Source organism: Lepidochelys kempii, chromosome 15, assembly GCF_965140285.1.
Source record: "Lepidochelys kempii isolate rLepKem1 chromosome 15, rLepKem1.hap1, whole genome shotgun sequence".
NCBI lineage: Eukaryota > Metazoa > Chordata > Testudines > Cheloniidae > Lepidochelys > Lepidochelys kempii.
The window spans coordinates 25,519,854-25,541,073 of NC_136394.1; the positions used below are offsets into that span (position 1 = coordinate 25,519,854).

Below are 21,220 nucleotides of genomic sequence, written 5' to 3' on the forward strand. Positions count from 1 at the left end.
AAGTTGCTGATCCTAATCCTGGGTACATTGGCTGACTGGCACGCACAGCTTGAGGCTGAAAATGAAATCTGGCATTTCAGCTCAGTTTCTTTCAGAAGGTTAGTTGCTTCTTTAGACTATGTTTTGTGGAGGATGTATACGTAACTGCCATGGCAGGCTTCCTTATGTTCAGGATGGGACCCAAGCAGTGGAACAAAGCCACAGGAAGAATTCAGAAAAGTACAGTCCAGATGGGTGGATCCTCTGGTCCTGCTCTTTTGTGGAGTGCTTGGTGGTTCTAGGCAACAGGAGACTTATCAGTCGCATATTGGGCCAAACCAAAACCTTGGCTACGAACGCACTGAACTTTTGGAAAGGCCAGACCTGGAGGGGAGCTTTGCAGCAAGGGCTCGCTCATCTCTCTCAAAAAGGGAGATGTGAGCTAGATTGCTGCCCATTTCTGTAACCAAGACAGGCTATTCAAGGGGGGCCTGACACTCAAAGACCACATGCAAGTTGAGGCTGCTGGCGGCTGCTACTGTATGTGCTTGCGGCCCTCAGGCCCCCCCCCCCTTTTTTTTATTTAAAGGATGTAGTAAAATAAACCATCTTGTGTCTTGCCTGAGTCTGTCTGAGTTATTATTTATTACCCGTCTGGCACTGAATTATAAACACTTTTTCTTCATCCCGGTACCTGTTTCCTGCCATTTTATTGCTCCTAAGCTGCTCTTTTGTTTTATTCATCTCTTATAATCAACTGAAAAACCCTGTTTTTAGCAAGTGAGCCAAGACAGGCAGGTGACGGATGCACCCAACATGCGTGTGACACCGTTTCAAAGCATCTGAAAAAGATTTTAACTTAATTTTAAAAGATCCGTACGTAGACTGAACTGTTCCACCCCACACAAGCAGGCAAATGTTATGTTAAATCTCAGGCGAACTCCTGTTTTAAGAGTTCGGATGCCAGCTTCTCCTTGGAAGGTCAGATCTGTTCTGCTCTTGGGGGGAGGGTGTTGTTCAGAGGGTGTTGCTCTCTCTATTAAATATTATTGCTTTGTTCCATAACATTAATTAAAAGCCTCTTAAGATTATTCACACCTCATTCTGGAATGTTCTCCAAGTGGATTAGCCTGCTAGAGGAATTCTTTTGGTAGAGTGTACACACGTGTGTGTGTCAGGGGTTGTATTGACAGAACTGTTCCCCGCAGGGTCTGTCGTGTCAGGGAAATTTTCCCTGGGGTTGCGCTGACAGGAATAATAATAATAATAATAATTTAAAAGCAATAAAATGGCATGAAACAGAATTAAAAATGGGGAAAAAAATCATTTAAAATTCAATGCCAGACAGATAATTATTCTGGGCAAGTCAGTGAGCAGCAAGATAACTTTGTTTTATTACCTCCCCTTAATAATAATAAAAATAATAATAAAAAAGACTTAGAGTCCCCATGTAAATACCCCGGCAACCTACCACCCCCATCCTGCTAACACTTACGCAAGTGTGTTAAGTGTTAATATTCCCATTGCATAAACTCAGGTGTGTGTAGGTGTTTGCTGGATTGGACCTAAACTTGCTTATACGAGAGTGCTTCTTGGCATGGCACAATGAGGTTTAGGCACAAGACAGGAATGAGGAGGAGCCTGGGTTCTGATGCTTATGTACTCTGTGATTTGGGCATATCATTTAGTATTGCCAAGACTTATTTAATGTCAATAATGTGCGGTGTAAGTGCCAAGTATTATTAGGGGCCCTCAGTGAGAGAGATGGGAGAGTAACTCAGTGCTCCCAGGCTTCCTGCCCTCTGCTTAATTCTCTAGATCATGTGGCTTTTGTGGGATCACTATCACTAAAACAAATTTTAGGATTTAATGTATTATCTGTATTAAGCTAGGCAGGCATCTTGCTGTATAATGATAGCTCAGTGGTTTGAGCATTGGCCTGTTAAACCCAGGGTTGTAAACTCAATCCTTGAGGGGGCCATTTAGGGTTCTGGGGCAAAAACTGGGGATTGGTCCTGCTTTGAGCAGGGGGTTGGACTAGATGACCTCCTGAGGTCCCTTCCAACCCTGATATTCTATGATAATGAGCTAGTGGACTGTGCTTTCACTCTACTGAACAGCTCTGGCCCTCTGTTAGCAAAAACATGAATTTGGAAGCTAACGTTTAGTGTGGGTGGAATCCTTTGACAAGGTTGGAGAACTCAGCCACGCTTTTCTTATAGTTATTACAGTAAGTTAACCAAATGTTTTGCCCTGGTGTACATTGTTTTTCTGTGGTATCAATCTTCAAATTGGGATTCCTTTATTTACCATGTACTGCACCTTTGCATTTCTAAAGACTGCCTCTCTGCAGGGACAGCAGCCAGATTGTCATCAGTCACAGCAGCTGTTACAGGAGTCATACAGTGTGCATTCTCATGGAGACTTTACATGGAGTTCTTGTTGTTTTCATTAATCTAAAATCATTCAGATTGAAAGTACGTGTTTTGTTCTTTGATATGGAAACATTAACGGTTTTTACTTCCTCTGTTTTGTTTAAGAGGGGGTTAAAATCTTGTCTAGTGGTAGGACATCTTATTCTAACTTTCTAGTATACACAATAAATAATGCAAACCAGTGTTCACCTGATTTTGAAATGAGAAATGGAAGTACACGTTATAGAAGCATGTTGTTTCTTTTGTATAATTAAAGTATCTTACTTCTGTAAAAACAACGAGTCCTTGTGGCATCTTAGAGACTAACAAATTTATTGGGGCATAAGCTTTCATGGGCTAAAACCCACTTCATCAGATGCATGGAGTGAAAAATACAGTAAGCAGTGTATGGAGAGAGAGAGCACATGAAAAGATGGGAATTGCCTTACCAAGTAGGGGCAGTGCTAACGAGGCCAATTCAGTTAAGGTAGAAGTGGCGTATTCTCAACAGTTGACAAGAAGGGGTGACTATCAAGAGAGGGAAAACTACTTTTGTAGTGCTAACTAGGCCAGTGTAATCAAGATGGATGTTAGCTATTTCTAACAGTTGACAAGAAGGCGTGAGCATCAGCAGAGGGAAAATTACTTTTTGTAGTGACCCATTACTACAAAAAGTAATTTTCCCTCTACTAATACTCAAACCTTCTTTTCAACTGTTGGAAATGGTCGACATCTACCTTGATTGCATTGGCCCCATTAGCACTACAAAAGTAATTTTCCCTCTCTTTGTAGTCACCCCTTCTTGTCAACTGTTGAGAATAGGCCACTTCCACTTTAATTGAATTGGCCTCATTAGCACTGACCCCCCCACTTGGTAAGGCAACTGCCATCTTTTCCTGTGCTATATATATATACTGCTTACTGTATTTTTTTCACTCCATGAATCTGATGAAGTGGATTTTAGCCCACGAAAGCTTATGCCCAAATAAATGTGTTAGTCTCTAAGGTGCCACAAGGACTCCTCGTTGTTTTTGCTGTTACAGACGAACACGGCTACCACTCTGAAACCTGTTACTTCTGTAAGCAGGTGTAAGATCCTGAAATTGCCCACCCTGTGAATGAGTCATTAAACAATTTTTCTCTGCTTTTCCATTAGATATTCTTTTATGAAAATATATATATAACGTAACCGGATACAAAAATCTAGGTTAAAAGAACATTATTCAGGTTAGAAAGTCAATCACTCAAAAGATTTAAGGTCCCCTGTGCAGCATTTTTTCTACCTCCTTGAAAACACAATAAAGGGATTTTCTCTCTGTTTTTTGCAAGAATTATATTGGAACAGTTTAACTAAGCAGATGTGACAAGAGGCATGTATGCTTGCTGTAGAAGAAAATGCATTTGGGGTTTATGTGCTGGGGAAACTGTTTTTAAAAATCGTTTATTCTGGTGACAATGTTATCCCGTAATGCTGCTGAGGTCGGTGTTGTCTTGGATAATCTGCCCATGGGACTACTAGACAGATTTACATGTCTGACTGCCAAAGGGAGTTTTGCAGTCACGATTCAGTGTTCTATGCTCCCTCCGTTTCTATGTTTTGTACTGCTACACAGCCACCACCCCTCGGCTGCCCTGTCTTGACAGTACTTCAAAAGTTGCTCTTGTAGCCCTCTGTATTAATCAGTCCTATTTTCTTCTAAATTGCACAGAAGCTGTGTGTTGTAGGACTTCTTTTCTGACTTGAAGTTTGATCTAATGCTGTTAACTTATGCTATGGGTGTGTAAGACAAGTTCTGCCATTGACTTCAATGGAGAGAGGATTTCATCCCTGGACTTCAATTGGAGGGAAAAGAGAATGGATGCTGTTAATAATAATAGTGGGAAGAAAAATACGTTTTTACAGACCTCTTTGTTAGAGTCCAATTGAAGTTCTCCAATGTGGTGTTACCGAGGGTGTGGAAGTCTCCTAATTAGTCTCTCTTGTTAGCTGGAGAGCAACCATGTGAGAGGATAAGAAGATCTGACACCTCTGAGTGGCTGCATCTCTGATGTGTCACTGACATTGGAGAGAGACATTATTGTCCTACAACAAAAGCTTCACTTTTTCATTTTCAGCTGTGTCATATCTCAGCCATGGAGATGTATTACAAATACAAATCTGTTTGATATGGTGGCAAAGATCCCTAGGGCAATAGCTTTGAGGGTGTCCCCTGTAGCAAATTAAAATTCTTCTAAAAGAGTCTGTTCAACTTTATACCGGTTCCAGAGTAACAATCAAGGGATTTTTCTTTCTTGTTTTAAGAAAAATTAATGTCTCTAAATGTAATAATTTAATCGCTAATGAGTGCAGAAAATAATTGCATCGCTCTGCTTTTATTTCAGGGGTCCTCAATGCACTCACTTACCATTATTTAAGGCGCCTCTGCTAGAAATATCTGGATTGCATTTCTGAACTGACAAAAAGGCTTGGACTTCAAGATGCTTATAAAGGAATATCGTATTCCAATTCCAGTGAGTGTGGAAGAGTATCGGATTGCCCAGCTGTACATGATACAGGTTAGTAATGGTTCAAAGAGACATACTGATAGGCCCAGACTGATTTACAAAAATGGTATTTTGGTCTTCACTTCCTGTGCAAAAAGAGATGTCTTGATGAAGAACATAATAACCTGGAGTTTCCAACAGACTTTTCAGCTAACTTTTTTAAATGCAGTTTTTCTTTTAAAATGTGTTTGACCATCTTCTTTCAGTTAAAGGCTAGATCCTGCTGTCCTTATACTGGCAAAACTTCCTCTCTTGAAAGAAGAATTGGAAGTAAACAGATATAGTACAAATTTGGGAATTATCACACCTTGGGTAGGTTATTCCTATGTAGGAAGGCACTGGACCTTAATTTTTATGTGGAAAAATTAATTCATTATAACTTCCAAAAGGCAAACTAAATAAATAGCTTAGCACATGACTTACAATTATTAAAGAAATAGTATGTATGTAAGCACACAGATCCTGTCATCTTAGCTTAGGCACAAAATCTAGTTTTTATTAAATCTAATGTAAACGTTTTCATAACTTTTAAAAAAGAAAACAAAATGTTTCTTTTTGTAATCTCAATCTTCCATGCTCCCCCTCCTAAAAATGGAAATCCAAACACAATGGCCTTAGGATGGTACATGAGAAACCCAGCAGTGAAACTTACTAAAAAGGAAATGAAATTGTCCATCTAGTTTCATTGCCCACAGAACTGAAGAAAATGCAAAAATGCCCTCAATCCAGCAAAACACATGCCGAACTCTGAGCACACAGAGCAATTCCATTTTATTTGAGTGGGACTGCTCCAGAGGCTTGTAGTTAAGCATGTGCTTAACTGCTTTGCTGTATTGGGACCTAAAATGAACAGCATAAATGGTGAAAAATTATTCCAGATATGAGAAATTATTTTTATTATACTGTGATTTCAATTTTTACAGTGCCCCCTTAAAAAAAAAAAAAGAAGAAGAATTAATTGCTAGACTCGACTACCAAGCACAAGTTACTAACCTGTATGCACAGTATAATATATGTTCTTAAGTATTACCAAAGGATTTCTCTTTTCTGGCAAAAATATTTGAGTACATATATACATTGATAAATGGATTTGTAACTTAATATTAGCATAAGTGAGTAAACATTTTCTCAGGGGGCTTAATTTCTCTATGGCTTCTCCTGAAGCTAAAATTGTTTTGAAAAATGCCATATAATTATTTTCTCATGACTTTTTCTTTCACATTTGGATTAGATGCTTAAATAAAAATCGTACTAAGAGGGGAAACATATTAGCTATGCAAATGTAACAGCAGGCTAAGGAACCCGTTGAAGAATGCTCTCATTAGTGGGAGAGATTCAGCATGCTCTTCGTTGGGGAGAATACTTGAATACCACATGCAATTCTGGTTTCCCCATCTCAAAAAAGATACACAACAACTGGAAAAAGTCCGGTAAAGGGCAACAGAAATGATCTGGTGTATGGAACAGCTTCCGTCTGAGGAGAGATTAAAAAGAGTGAAACTGTTCAGCTTAGAAGAGAGATGACTTGTAGGGCAATGATAGAGGTCTATAAAATCATGAATGGTGTGGAGACAGTGAATAAGGAAGTGTTATGTATCCCTTCACATAACACACAAACCAGCAGTCACCCATTGAAATTAATAGGCAGCAGGTTAAAAACAAAAGGTAGCTCTTCTTTCACACAATGCACAGTCAACCTGTAGAACTCGTTGCCAGGGGATGTTGTGAAGGCCAGAAGTATAACCGGGTTCAAAAAGATAAGTTCATGGAGGATAGGTCCATCAATTGCTATTAGCCAGGATAGTCAGGGACACAACTCCATGGTCTGGGTATCTCTAAACCTCTGACTGACCAAAGCTGGAACTGGACGACGGGGAATGGATCACTTGATAATTTTCCTATTCTGTTTGATCCCTCTACAGCATCTGGCCACTGTGGGAAGAGAGGATACTGGGCTAGATGGACCATTGATCTGACCCATTATGGCCATTCTTATGGGATACGTCCTCAGGTTAACAATATTGTTGAATCAGAGTTGCTGCCAGGTTTAATGCCTTTTGACTGTGGAATGTTTAGTTAGTGGAATTCTGCTGGTGTTCTCTCAGAAGCCACAAGCAAGATTTTATCAGGTTACTACTGAGCATGTGATTTCATTTAATTGCCTGAAACCACTATCGGGTGATGTGTGTAAGGTCTAGATTCTACCTTCTGGCACTGCCTTGAGCAAGGGGTGGTGTATAAATGCACCAGCTCAGCAACATCCCTCCCCTGCTGCCCTCTTGCCATACATAATTTGCTGCTGGACTGTGCCCCATCAGCAAATTACAATTTCCCCTGCACTAGCCCAGCTGTACTGGCTGGTGGGTTGGAAGGTGGTTGGAGCCAAGTCTTCAGCCATTCACTGCCTATGCATTCCAGCAGGGCAGTAAGTGAGCTTGTTTAACCCTGTGTCCCAGCTCCAAGGTCCAACCTGCAGAAGAGTATAAAGGTGGGGGAAGGTTTCTTACTCCCACATACCTGAAGGTACAATTAGTCCAAGACACAATCTAGCTCTAAGAATGAACGTAAGCACTTCTGAGAGAAAATACCTATCTTAGCTCAAAATATTTTGAAAGGCCCTTGAAATAAAATGTTAGGGTTAAATTCCCCTTTCTTTAATCTTGTTCTGTAAGAGCTTGTTCCATCTGCCCTTGAAAGTCAATGGAAAGACTCCCACACACTTCAGTGGGAATTGGCATGGTCCCCATGACATTAACTGCCTCTGTAAAAGAACACTGCTTTATCCTTTGAGAGATAAATCAGGGAATGTTAACTCAGAAGGAGCAGGAAAGAGCATGAAAGACTTTTCTAGATGTTTTCAGAGTGTGATTTTTAATAAGACCCTTTTGTCTGGCTATAGTGGAATCACTATTTTTCTTTTCTTTCATTCCTTTGGAATCTGTAGCCCACAGGAGAAGTTTTTTGTGTGTGAGTTATAACATCTAGTTGGTGAGCATATTCCAGGGAGAGCAGCAAACTGGGATGTCTATATGTAATATATAGTAATGTAAAACCCATTTTTTAGGACAGAATGATGTAGAGGGAGACTTTTCCGTGTTCCGAAAATAAATTGAACATCTCTCTTTGAGAAGGGATTATTCTTTTCTTTCCTTTTATTAAAATGTGTCCTAAGGAGAACAGAGCCTAGTTTTAAATTTCATATGTCATGCAGAGCACTGTACAAATGCTGCACTAGTGTGATAATCATACCAGTTGTTAAGAGAGGAGCTAGATCTCCAGCACTGCAGAAGTGAAATATGTAGTAATTCATTGGAAACTTTGTTCATGAAGAGTATATTTGGCTTCAGTGAGACTTAAATACATGGTTGACTTTAAGCATGTTATTTGGGGCTTTCCTGAATAGGGGTGGGATTATTTATTAGCGTGAAGTGAAACAAATGCAAGTCAGGTCTTTTAAGAGCAAAGTAAAGCTTTGTGCAAAAGTGTAGCCTGTTGAAGTCCATGGGCAAAGTTTTCAAAAGTGCCTAAATCGTGTGGTAGCTAGGCTCCTAAGTCACTTAAGTGCTTTTGAAACTTTCACCCCATGACGTTACTTGTGTGAGGGTTTGCAAAGTCAGGCCCAAAATAGTTACAGTTTTTTTTAAAGAGAGGAATGTCCATTGTTTCTCTCCCCCCCCACCCCTCCCCTATTCACACAGTTTGTGGAGAGGCCACACTTTACATTCTGAAGGAGCTGCGCCTGTTGGAACTTTTGGAAAGATTCCCCTTCAGTTTGCTACAAGCAGGATCGGTTCCTACAAAGAACAAAAAATTCTCACAACTGCTGCTTGGAATGATGCGTGGTAAATGTACACTGGATAGGAGCAATAAAAGTGTACAGGATGAGATTTTGGCATCCTAGTTCTTGGCTCTTTCTGTGATATTGGCTGCCCAAGGCAGCAATAAATTATCTCTTCCATACTCCTTAGTATCTTGCATCTCCCACATTTTCTGCGGATGTTTAAAGTTCCTAAGGCTGAAGTGAATTAATGGCCAGTTTCTTAGAGGTTTGTCATTTTCCCCTTAGCATCACTTTTGCTGCTTCTGAATCCTTTTCTGCAGAGATAGCGGTTTCAGTACACAGAGTAGCACTTAGATTCTTCAATAAATAAGTTAATTTTATATTACAGCAATGAGCTTAATGGATCCTTGACCTGCTTGCAGACTAGAAGATCTGAACCAAATTGTTTTTTCTCAATTAGATTTGAGACTCTCTATAAATATAAGTATTTCCACGGGGAATCTCTAGCATGATGCTTGTCATCGTGTTCAGTTCAGGAAGTCTTGCTGCATCTGTAATAGGGCAGGTAGGGTAATCCTCTGCTGTATGTACAGCTCTCTTCTCATCTTCACTTGTCGTCATTGTCTTGATGATGGTCTTATTTTTCTCATTTGTTCTCCATATTAAAAAATTCCAGTTGTTTAGTCTAGACTTCTAACCAATAATCTCCTTTATTCTGGTGCATAAATCAGGGAATTGAGAAAATAGTGCAAAATACTGAAAATATTCTCAGAACCTCTTTTCTAGACATTATTTTATTCGTGTCATTTTCATATTGATTTCACATTGTTCTTTGATTTAACCAGATCATCTCTCTGGAACACGCTCCATATGTTTTTAAATGAGATCACAATAGTGATTCCCCCCCGCCCCCCATGATAAATGGTTGGTTGCCGCACCAACCAGCCACAAGATGGTTGCGGGGAGTAGATATCAAGCATAAGCAGCACATATAAGAGGCTTGGGGAGGTTAAGCCTCGCCAAAAAATGCTGGCCATGCAGGAGGGCAAATGCCACAGGTGCAGCATGGGTCCACCACCCTTTGGAGGAGCGCTGGAAGCGAAGCTCGCTACAAGTGGGGGGAGGCACCGGTCCCTGGCCCCACTCCCACTCAGCCTCTTCCCTCAAGGCCTCCCCCTCACTCTGCCTCTTCCCTCGGTGGCCCCTGCACACTTTTCACCACCACAGAGTGGAGTGAGTGGGCAGGACTTGGGGGAAGAGGTGGAGAGGAGCAAGAAGTGGGCGAGACTTGGGGGAAGAGGCGGAGTGGGGGCGGTGCCTCAGTCCAGGTGCCGGTGCCCACCCCTGCTGGGGAACTTACAGCACTCGCGTGTAAGCCTCCTCAAACTGAAGACTCGCGTGTCTCCTATAATATCAAGCACTTCTTTTGTATGCTACCAGCATATGTCTCTGCTAAGAAACCAGAAATGTGGTACATGCTTATTCAAAACTACCTCCTACTACCAAACGTGAAGGTTGTCTCGGTAGAATTTGCTCTCAGTAACCAAGGACTAATAGGTTTGCACAAATGGCCATGATGAGCTTGGGGAACTGCAGTCTGGTGTGGGGAAGTGCACATTCCTATCCTGGCAAAAGAGGGATATAGCCCAAGAGAACTCTTCAAAAGCCAAAGGCTGGAAAGTAGAACTACCATCTCTGTGAGGGTCTCTCTACCAAGTGGTTATGGAGACTCCTGCTCTGAATCCCAAAGTGGATGTTTCTCCATGGAGAGAGGACATCAAGTGTGAGAAAATGTCTAAAGCAGCTTCCTTTGATCCTCAACACAAAATGCTCACAATACTTGTGCTTAAAATACAATAAATCTGAACTGAGGGTTACAAACATTCTGTTTTCATTTGTTGGCACTTCAAACTATGCTGTTAGTTTAAAACATCTTTCTAATTCTCTTTTTCAATCTTCTCAGGAGTTTGCCATCCCTAATCCTTATCAGGGAATTGACAGTGTTATTGTTACCCGCCTTCAACAAACAACCATTTTAATCTTGAGTCTTTTTTGCTGTTTCGTAAAAGCTTGTATTCAGCTGTATCTTGACCCCATTCACCGTAAAGATCACTGTATCATTGGGTAAAGGTCAGTCCATTTATCATCTCCATGCCAGTTGTTACTGGAGTTCCCGTATGCCCCGGGATTCCATGAGGTCCTCACTCTTGGGACCCTTAGATGAAGGGAGATATTTTCATTTGATATTAAATTTTATTTTAAAATCAGTGTTCATAACTTACTTTCTTTGTAAATAACCATGGCCCTGTCTAGCTCTAAGCAGTTTCCTGTGGATGGTTGCGATCTTCCTTGGAAGACCATATATTTGAAGAATAGTCCCTCTTCATCTTCTGGTCCTTGACAGTTGCCTTTTGAGGATGAAAGTTATTTGAAGCTGATGCATGAATCCCTTAAACTAAGAATCATAATACTTGGTACTCTCTTTGGCATTTTATGGGCCTTATCTTGCACCATTAAGGAGACAATGATTATTTGTAGCACCTAGAGGCCAGAGTCTCTGTTCCTGCAAGGCACATTGTGTAGAACACAAGGAACTCTGCGGCCTCTTGTCTTCTCTTAGAATCAGCCCTTTCATGCAAGAGTCTCAAAGCAGTTTGGAAATATTATCTAATTAAGCCTCATAACTCTCCAAGGTGCACTTCTATAGAGTCTAAAAGCAGCTGTAGCCTGAAGCCCCACCATTGCTCATGGCCAAGTGGCCTAATAGTGGCCCTCTTAGTGTCTTGGCCAGGAAGTTCAGCTGAGATTGTGGTGGTATAAAACTGTTTAAAAAACAAAAAACCACAAAGTGAAAACAGAAGATTATGGCTGAACTAAATAAGCTAGTCAGGAAGCAGGTTTGGCTCAGCTCAGCTAAAGCAGAAGTGGGACATCAGCCTTTAATATTCAGGCCACTGCTTTCTAGTGTGATGCAGTATATTTTGCTGTTGAGTTGAGACAACAGCCACTATTATTTGTTATCCGTTCCTGATACCTAGCAATAATGAAAGGCCTTCCCATGTGAAAACCCAACTTACCCAGAATTCCCAAATAGAATTAAAGAATAAGTGCCAGAACTTGTCCCTGGCATGGAGTGCAGTGTTGTTCTTCTCACCAGTTAATAATAATGAAAAGTTTCACAGCATTGTGTGGACAAAACTCCTCAGAGCATATCCTGATAATACCAATAAATAAGGATTATTATCCCTGTTTTGCAAATGAGGAAATGACTTGTCCAAAGCCCCCAGAGAGTTGAGATGGTTATTGAATTTAAGAGTTCCTAGCCTCATACTCGATCTGCTATTTCATTTGAGGTCATTCTTTGGCAATCACAGTTTTTCCTATGTTGATGCAAGTCTTTGCAGTGTCACCTTTTGAATGATCTGGACAAGACTTGCAGTCAGTCCTGGAAATTTAAGTTATGAAAACCTCAGACCTTGTTCTATATTTTAGTTCTGTTGGAATCATTTGGCTTTACCTGTTCTCATGGGCTTTCTGCTGGATTCGTGGAAGGAAATCCCGAGTCAGATGTGTCTTGGCGTTCTTTCCATCTCACTGCAGGCTCCTTTTTGCTAGCTCATTTGTAATTTGGCTTCTGCTCAGACCCTTTTGCACATTGACCTGCAATGATCCTCCGAAGTCTATAATTTGCTGTGTTCTCAGAAAAGCAGGCAGTGCTTTCAAGGGTGAGAATCTTCTCTCACTTGTGCTGCTCCTGTCTGCTTGATTGGTATTGACTCTGTTGTTTTTCTTTCTCCACATATACTGTGGATTCTGTCAATCTTCAGTTGTCATTTTTTTCTTGGCAGTCTTCATCATCTGGGCTGGGCTCTTCTCTCAGATGCTTGCAGCTGCCAAGTAGAGTCTTGTTGGTTCTTGAAAATGGATTTGAAGAAGTTAAGTGTGTGTTTGTGCAATGGATTCCTGGCATTCTGTCTGATTTCTAGTGGACAGGAGTCCAGCTCCACAAAACCTCCACTGCATTTGGCACTGGCCAGCCCTCTTTGCTGGCGGCCTCAAGACGTAGGTAAAGGATGGAATGGGTTTGGAGAATGAGCTACTCTTAAATCTCTGGACACTGCAGAACAGGAAGAAACACTGGCAGGAACAGTGTGGGTGAAACCTGTGCATACGTTGCGTTTCATGTACAGGAGAACACGCTTTCCCTGTTATCAGTGTGGCTTGTTCACTAATGCTACATCTTTGAGTTGTCAGGGCTACCCCATGTACCCTATGCCTCAAACCAGCACTTGATATTCATACTGTCAATCAGATCCCTTTCTGTTTGTGTTATCTGTCTGACTTCCAATGCCATGCCAGTGTTGGGTTGTCTTTCAAAGTCTGTCTCTAGCATGGCACAGATTAAAGCACCCAAGATTTGACAGTGACTGTGAAAGTCTTCTGTTTTCTCTGAATCTGTTTTTTTTTTTTTTTTTTTTTACACCACTGATTAAGATGCAGTTGATCTGGTTTGCATACATGGCCATTTGGAGGATGGACAATTTGCATGTTCCTGTCTTGAAGGCAGTTGCCACTTATCAGTACTGTTATACAACAGCAGCAGCAGCAGAAAAAATAGAGGTCCCTTTCTCAGAGCAAAAAAAATGGTCCCATAACCAAATCCACATTTTCAGCCTGCTATCTGCATAGTATTGCCAACCGGAAGTGCTCAGAGATCCTGAGTACGGTCTCCCAAAATCATGCAATTTTTAAAAGTCTTTTGTTTTGTTTATTTCGGGCCATTAGGGTGTACTCAGGTCATGTTTTCAAGATTTTCTGTGCAGCTATAAGGGTGAGAAAGATACTATTTTAAAATGAAAGCTGAGAGTCTCACATAATCACTTAACTCCAGAAAATGGGGAAAAACACCAAATATCGAAAGACTCACAATAGAGTTGCAAGAGTTGGCAATATTGTCTACGTGTAGTGTTTGAAAAGTGCTACATAAACATGAAGTAGTATTATTTGCAGTCATTGTATCAGTACCAGTTTGTGTCCCTTGCTCCAAAAAGGTGAAGATTAGGGTTGATTTTATAGTAATTAACTGGTTTGGTTTTAGCACTAAGAGCAGGAAACAATATGTGATGTTAGACTGGGGTTAGGATGTAACTCTTCCAAGTTTATTGGGAGTCTCACAGTATTTGATGTCTTTCTTAAAGCCCCAGCTTCTGGAGTCATGTTTTGTAAGAATGTCAGTATGTTGTTTTTAATGAAACTTTCTAGCTATTGACAGGTTTCAGAGTAGCAGCCGTGTTAGTCTGTATCCACAAAAAGAAAGGAGGACTTGTGGCACCTTAGAGACTAACAAATTTATTTGAGCATAAGCTTTCGTGAGCTACAGCTCACTTCATCGGACGCATCCAGTGGAAAATACAGTGGGGAGATTTATATACACAGAGAACATGAAACAATGGGTGTTACCATACACACTGTAACAAGAAAGTGATCAGGTAAGGGGAGCTATTACCGGCGGGGGGCGGGGACCTTTTGTAGTGATACTCAAGGTGGGCCATTTCCAGCAGTTGACAAGAACGTCTGAGGAACAGCCGGGGGCGAGGGGGATAAACATGGGGAAATAGTTTTACTTTGTGTAATGATCCATCCACTCCCAGTCTTTATTCAAGCCTAAGTTAATTGTATCCAGTTTGCAAATTAATTCCGATTCAGCAATCTCTCGTTGGAGTCTGTTTCTGAAGTTTTTTTGCTGAAGAATTGCAACTTTTAGGTCTGTAATTGAGTGACCAAACAGATTGAAGTGTTCTCCGACTGTTTTTTGAATGTTATAATTCTTGACGTCTGAATTGTGTCCATTTATTCTTTTATATAGAGACTGTCCAGTTTGGCCAATGAACATGGCAGAGGGGCATTGCTGGCACGTGGTGGCATATATCACATTGGAAGATATGCAGGTGAATGAGTCTCTGATAGTGTGGCTGATGTGATTAGGCCCTATGATGGTGTCTCCTGAATAGATATGTGGACACAGTTGGCAACGGGCTTTGTTGCAAGGATAGGTTCCTGGGTTAGTGGTTCTGTTGTGTGGTGTGTGGTTGCTGAGTCTTTTGAGTCTTTGTTGGGCCTGTCCTGTAGTAGGTAACTTCTGGGTACTCTTCTGGCTCTGTCAATCTGTTTCTTCACTTCAGCAGGTGGGTATTGTAGTTGTAAGAACGCTTGATAGAGATCCTTTAGGGTTTGTCTCTGTCTGAGGGGTTGGAGCAAATGCGGATGTATCGTAGAGCTTGGCTGTAGACAATGGATCGTGTGGTGTGGTCTGGATGAAAGGTGGAGGCATGTAGGTGGGCATAGCGGTCAGTAGGTTTCCGGTATAGGGTGGTGTTTATGTGACCATAGTTTATTAGCAACAAAAAAAACTTCAAAAACAGACTCCAATGAGAGACTGCTGAATTGGAATTAATTTGCAAACTGGATACAATTAACTTAGGCTTGAATAAAGACTGGGAGCGGATGGGTCATTATGCAAAGTAAAACTATTTCCCCATGTTTATTCCCCCTCCCATCCTCCCCCCCCCCGCTGTTCCTCAGACGTTCTTGTCAACTGCTGGAAATGGCCCACCTTGAGTATCACTACAAAAGCCCCCCCCCCCCCCCCCCCCCACTCTCCTGCTGGTAATAACTCCCCTTACCTGATCACTTTCTTGTTACAGTGTGTATGGTAACACCCATTGTTTCATGTTCTCTGTGTATATAAATCTCCCCACTGTATTTTCCACTGAATGCATCCAATGAAGTGAGCTGTAGCTCACGAAAGCTTATGCTCAAATAAATTTGTTAGTCTCTAAGGTGCCACAAGTCCTCCTTTTCTTTTTTCTAGCTATTGTGGTTGTGGAGAAAAGCTTGAAACTGTGACCCGAATGAGCCCTCAAAGCTCAGAAACCAAAGGCAAATAAAAAGAACCCAGAATTTCTGACTTTCTTAAAATCTCAAGTTTCAGAGTAACAGCCGTGTTAGTCTGTATTCGCAAAAAGAAAAGGAGTACTTGTGGCACCTTAGAGTCTCTAAGGTGCCACAAGTACTGCTTAAAATCTCAAGATTTTTAAGAGAATCCCATGACATTTTGGGCCTTGGCTCATGGTTACTAAATGGTTGGGATTGGCAATACTGTGTGTACTTTTTAAATAAGTAAAGCTTTTTCTTTTCAGCTGGGCCACATTTTTTTATTTTATTTTAATGTAAAATTTGGTTATGTTTGGTTTGCAAAGTAGAAGGGAGTAGTCTGAATGTCAGACTGAGATTCAGAAGTTCTTGATTTCACATCCCATCCCTGATGAATTGTGTGCACTTGGCAATGTGCTTCATCTACCTACCTCAGTTACTCCATCTGTGAAATAGAGATAGTATTTCTCACAGATGATGCTTTGTGGAGCAGTTAATGTTGTGCAAATCTTTGAAGAAGAAAAAGCAGGACATAAATGCCAAGTAGAATAAAAAAAACTAAGCAGGAAATGGAAGCTGAAATGTTAACAGCCAGATTAAAAGATGTAACATGTAGGGCAAGCAGGTTTGAGGTGTCGTCTTAATAGTTATTTCTATTTTGCATTCCTGTGCGGCAGGCAGCCCAGCTCCAACAAACATGTGGTTGTATGACTTTGCAGTGCAGAGTGATTTATGATCAGGTATAAGAATGGTTCTTTTTTTAATACTGTTAATTATTTATAGACTTGCACAGCTGATTGCCCACAAAATAACATAGTGCGTTGTACTAAGAGCTCTATTAATAGCCAGTCCTGGTTCTAAATAATGCAGTGCAAATAGTATTTGTACAAATTGGGCTTGCATGCAGGTCTGTACTCTTTTGTGAAGGCCTGCTGCTTTCAACCTGGCCATTTTACATTTGCAGTGAAAGCAGCAAAGAGTAATGGAGCCTCAGGCGACAGAGGTATTCATCTGTGCATCATGCTGTAGGAGCTTCTGCAGTAACAGTCTCTTCTTCAAGGGACAAGGAGGTTGTGTGCCATCAGCACTGTACTGCTGCTGCTCCTATCTGGGTATCTCATTACAGCCTTCATCAGATGAGTGCTGAAAACCAAGTGAGAGAAAGTTCTTGTGGTCTAGTGATGCACAGCAGGATATTTTTACAAGCCCAAGCAAGAATGACACTTCAGACTGAAGTGAGTGCTGTCTTCGTTGTTCCGGTTTAAGCTCTTGCTTGGTTCAGACTTTTGAATTTGCTTCTGAAGGGGCCAGCATCAGGAACTCAAATTTAACTTTGTTTTCTTAAACTACCAACACGTAGCTTGCATTTTAGCTCAGATGTTGTCCATTTTGTTGCCCCTCTGCACTAATGTACATGAGCACCATTCCTCAGCATAGAGCTGTAAATCAGGGGTTCTCAAACTGGGGGTCGGGACCCCTTAGGGGGTCGTGAGGTTATTACATGGGGGGTCGTGAGCTGTCAGCCTCCACCCCAAATCCCGCTTTTCCTCCAGCATTTATAATGGTGTTAAATATATAAAAAAGTGTTTTTAATGTATAAGGGGGGGCGGGTCACACTCAGAGGCTTGCTATATGGAAGCGGTCACCAGTACAAAAGCTTGAGAACCTCTGCTGTAAGTGGTCACTAGACAACCTCTTCAATGTCATAACAAGAGGGCAGTACATTAAATACAGTCTTGGCATAAGAAACCAATTTACTGAAGCTCCAGTCCAGGACATATCTGGGATTTTGGGAGCAATTTAAGGTTTTAATAGGTTTGGCTGTTTAAATCCTTCATATATTTTACAGTAGATGCACGATGTGATCTGTAGTTTATTCCAGCATACCCACACTCCCATTTTACTGCTGAGGGAAACTCTGGGATAGGGCAGCTAAGTGATTTGTCCAAGGATACTTTGGGAGGTCTATGGCCAACCTGGGAATAGATCCCAAGAGCACTGACCCCTAGTCCTGAGCCCTAATCATAAGACCATGTGTAATGAAGGTCTGCATTTTGTTGACTTCCCAAGGTCACTTTCAAACTCTTGTGTTCTGAGCCACTGGGCTGATGTTTTGATTTACATACAAATAGATACAGTGAACTCTGTGCTAATGGCCTCTAACTTAATGGCCACTAAAATCTCAGTCCTTATGAGAGTCTTCATATTAATAGCACTGTACTATGTGACCATCTGTTGTAGCAGCCTGAAAAATAGCAATTCTCTTGGTGGTGATGTTACCAGGTTTCATCCTATCTGTATATTTTTAATTCTCTCACTTTGCAGACATCCTTCCCTGAACATTCTTAGATTTCTTCATCATTTTGCCTGAAGAGTAGCAGTGTTTGCACAGACTTTAGAGTTGAGACATTTGGCCGAGTGCCAGTGGGTGAGGGGTAATGTCCAGATGAAACAATGCACCGTGTGCTGCTCAGAGAGTGATCAAACCTAGAAAAGGGGGATCTTTAAAACAGCAACCCCTTTTGCCTTTACTAATAAGCTACTTGTTGAGTATGTAACTTCCTCCTCCCCCAGTGATTGAACATTTTCAGATCCTCAGTAACTTACAATATGCTGAGACTAGAACTCAAAATACCCTTGTCAAGCACCATGTTCTGATCTTCCTTCGAGTGACTCAAAGTAACCTCCCTTTGCTGAATATGTGTTAATGCTGCCTCTAAATATATTATTTTTCACAGCACTAATTGGATTAAAATCATTTTGTGTCATGCATGAAGGATGCATGTTACAGCACAAATGGCACACTGAGGCCTTCTCTGTGGGTACCATGGTTACTGGTGACATCGTTCAGTTTGATATTAATAATGATTTGTGTGTAGCTCAGAAGCCTGACTGAAGGTGGCCTAAACTAAACCCATTGGATTGCTGATGCAGTCCCATTGCCATGGAAACAGATGCTGCAGCTTAAGGTTGCCTGTATCTGTAACATGAGGCATGCACACAAAAGCATGGTCTGGTGGTGTCCATAACCCTTAAAAGAATATGAGTGTGATTACTGGAGAAAATGGGAAATTGTAATGGGATTTGATTTATAGAATCATAGAATATCAGGGTTGGAAGGGACCCCAGAAGGTCATCTAGTCCAACCCCCTGCTCAAAGCAGGACCAATTCCCAGTTAAATCATCCCAGCCAGGGCTTTGTCAAGCCTGACCTTAAAAACCTCTAAGGAAGGAGATTCTACCACCTCCCTAGGTAACGCATTCCAGTGTTTCACCACCCTCTTAGTGAAAAAGTTTTTCCTAATATCCAATCTAAACCTCCCCCACTGCAACTTGAGACCATTACTCCTCGTTCTGTCATCTGCTACCATTGAGAACAGTCTAGAGCCATCCTCTTTGGAACCCCCTTTCAGGTAGTTGAAAGCAGCTATCAAATCCCCCCTCATTCTTCTCTTCTGCAGACTAAACAATCCCAGCTCCCTCAGCCTCTCCTCATAACTCATGTGTTCCAGTCCCCTAATCATTTTTGTTGCCCTTCGCTGGACTCTCTCCAATTTATCCACATCCTTCTTGAAGTGTGGGGCCCAAAACTGGACACAGTACTCCAGATGAGGCCTCACCAATGTCGAATAGAGGGGAACGATCACGTCCCTCGATCTGCTCGCTATGCCCCTACTTATACATCCCAAAATGCCATTGGCCTTCTTGGCAACAAGGGCACACTGCTGACTCATATCCAGCTTCTCGTCCACTGTCACCCCTAGGTCCTTTTCCGCAGAACTGCTGCCTAGCCATTCGGTCCCTAGTCTGTAGCTGTGCATTGGGTTCTTCCGTCCTAAGTGCAGGACCCTGCACTTATCCTTATTGAACCTCATCAGATTCCTTTTGGCCCAATCTTCCAATTGGTCTAGGTCCTTCTGTATCCTATCCCTCCCCTCCAGCGTATCTACCACTCCTCCCAGTTTAGTATCATCTGCAAATTTGCTGAGAGTGCAATCCACACCATCCTCCAGATCATTTATGAAGATATTGAATAAAACCGGCCCCAGGACCGACCCTTGGGGCACTCCACTTGATACCGGCTGCCAACTAGACATGGAGCCATTGATCACTACCCGTTGAGCCCGACAATCTAGCCAGCTTTCTACCCACCTTATAGTGCATTCATCCAGCCCATACTTCCTTAACTTGCTGACAAGAATACTATGGGAGACCGTGTCAAAAGCTTTGCTAAAGTCAAGAAACAATACATCCACTGCTTTCCCTTCATCCACAGAACCAGTAATCTCATCGTAAAAGGCGATTAGATTAGTCAGGCATGACCTTCCCTTGGTGAATCCATGCTGGCTGTTCCTGATCACTTTCCTCTCATGCAAGTGCTTCAGGATTGATTCTTTGAGGACCTACTCCATGATTTTTCCAGGGACTGAGGTGAGGCTGACTGGCCTGTAGTTCCCAGGATCTTCCTTCTTTCCTTTTTTAAAGATTGGCACTACATTAGCCTTTTTCCAGTCATCCGGGACTTCCCCGGTTCGCCACGAGTTTTCAAAGATAATGGCCAGTGGCTCTGCAATCACAGCCGCCAATTCCTTCAGCACTCTCGGATGCAACTCGTCCGGCCCCATGGACTTGTGCACGTCCAGCTTTTCTAAATAGTCCCTAACCGCCTCTATCTCCACAGAGGGCTGGCCATCTCTTCCGCATTTTGTGATGCCCAGCGCAGCAGTCTGGGAGCTGACCTTGTTAGTGAAAACAGAGGCAAAAAAAGCATTGAGTACATTAGCTTTTTCCACATCCTCTGTCACTAGGTTGCCTCCCTCATTCAGTAAGGGGCCCACACATTCCTTGGCTTTCTTCTTGTTGCCAACATACCTGAAGAAACCCTTCTTGTTACTCTTGACATCTCTGGCTAGCTGCAGCTCCAGGTGCGATTTGGCCCTCCTGATAACATTCCTACATGCCCGAGCAATATTTTTATACTCTTCCCTGGTCATATGTCCAACCTTCCACTTCTTGTAAGCTTCTTTTTTATGTTTAAGATCCGCTAGGATTTCACCATTAAGCCAAGCTGGTCGCCTGCCATATTTACTATTCTTTCGACTCATCGGGATGGTTTGTCCCTGTAACCTCACAGGGATTCCTTGAAATACAGCCAGCTCTCCTGGACTCCTTTCCCCTTCAAGTTAGTCCCCCAGGGGATCCTGGCCATCCATTCCCTGAGGGAGTCGAAGTCTGCTTTCCTGAAGTCCATGGTCCGTATCCTGCTGCTTACCTTTCTTCCCTGCGTCAGGATCCTGAACTCAACCAACTCATGGTCACTGCCTCCCAGATTCCCATCCACTTTTGCTTCCCCCACTAATTCTACCCGGTTTGTGAGCAGCAGGTCAAGAAAAGCGCCCCCCCTAGTTGGCTCCTCTAGCACTTGCGCCAGGAAATTGTCCCCTACGCTTTCCAAAAACTTCCTGGATTGTCTATGCACCGCTGTATTGCTCTCCCAGCAGATATCAGGAAAATTAAAGTCACCCATGAGAATCAGGGCATGCGATCTAGTAGCTTCCGTGAGCTACTA

At 42.1% G+C, this 21,220-nt stretch overlaps 1 protein-coding gene across 8 annotated transcripts in view; it reads left to right on the top strand.

Annotated features, from left to right (window-relative positions):
• Window positions 1-21,220, top strand: part of PITPNM2 (phosphatidylinositol transfer protein membrane associated 2) — a 225,591-nt gene that overhangs the window by 108,834 nt on the left and 95,537 nt on the right. For 7 of the 8 annotated variants that reach the window (XM_073313000.2, XM_073313003.2, XM_073313006.2 and 4 more), the window contains one exon: window positions 4,776-4,949. In XM_073313000.2, coding sequence (XP_073169101.1) covers window positions 4,872-4,949 — 78 coding nt within the window. In that variant the 5' untranslated portion in view covers window positions 4,776-4,871. Of the gene's footprint in view, window positions 1-4,775; window positions 4,950-14,584; window positions 14,667-21,220 lie in introns of those variants that run through there. The other variant, XM_073313004.2, reaches the window with a different exon arrangement.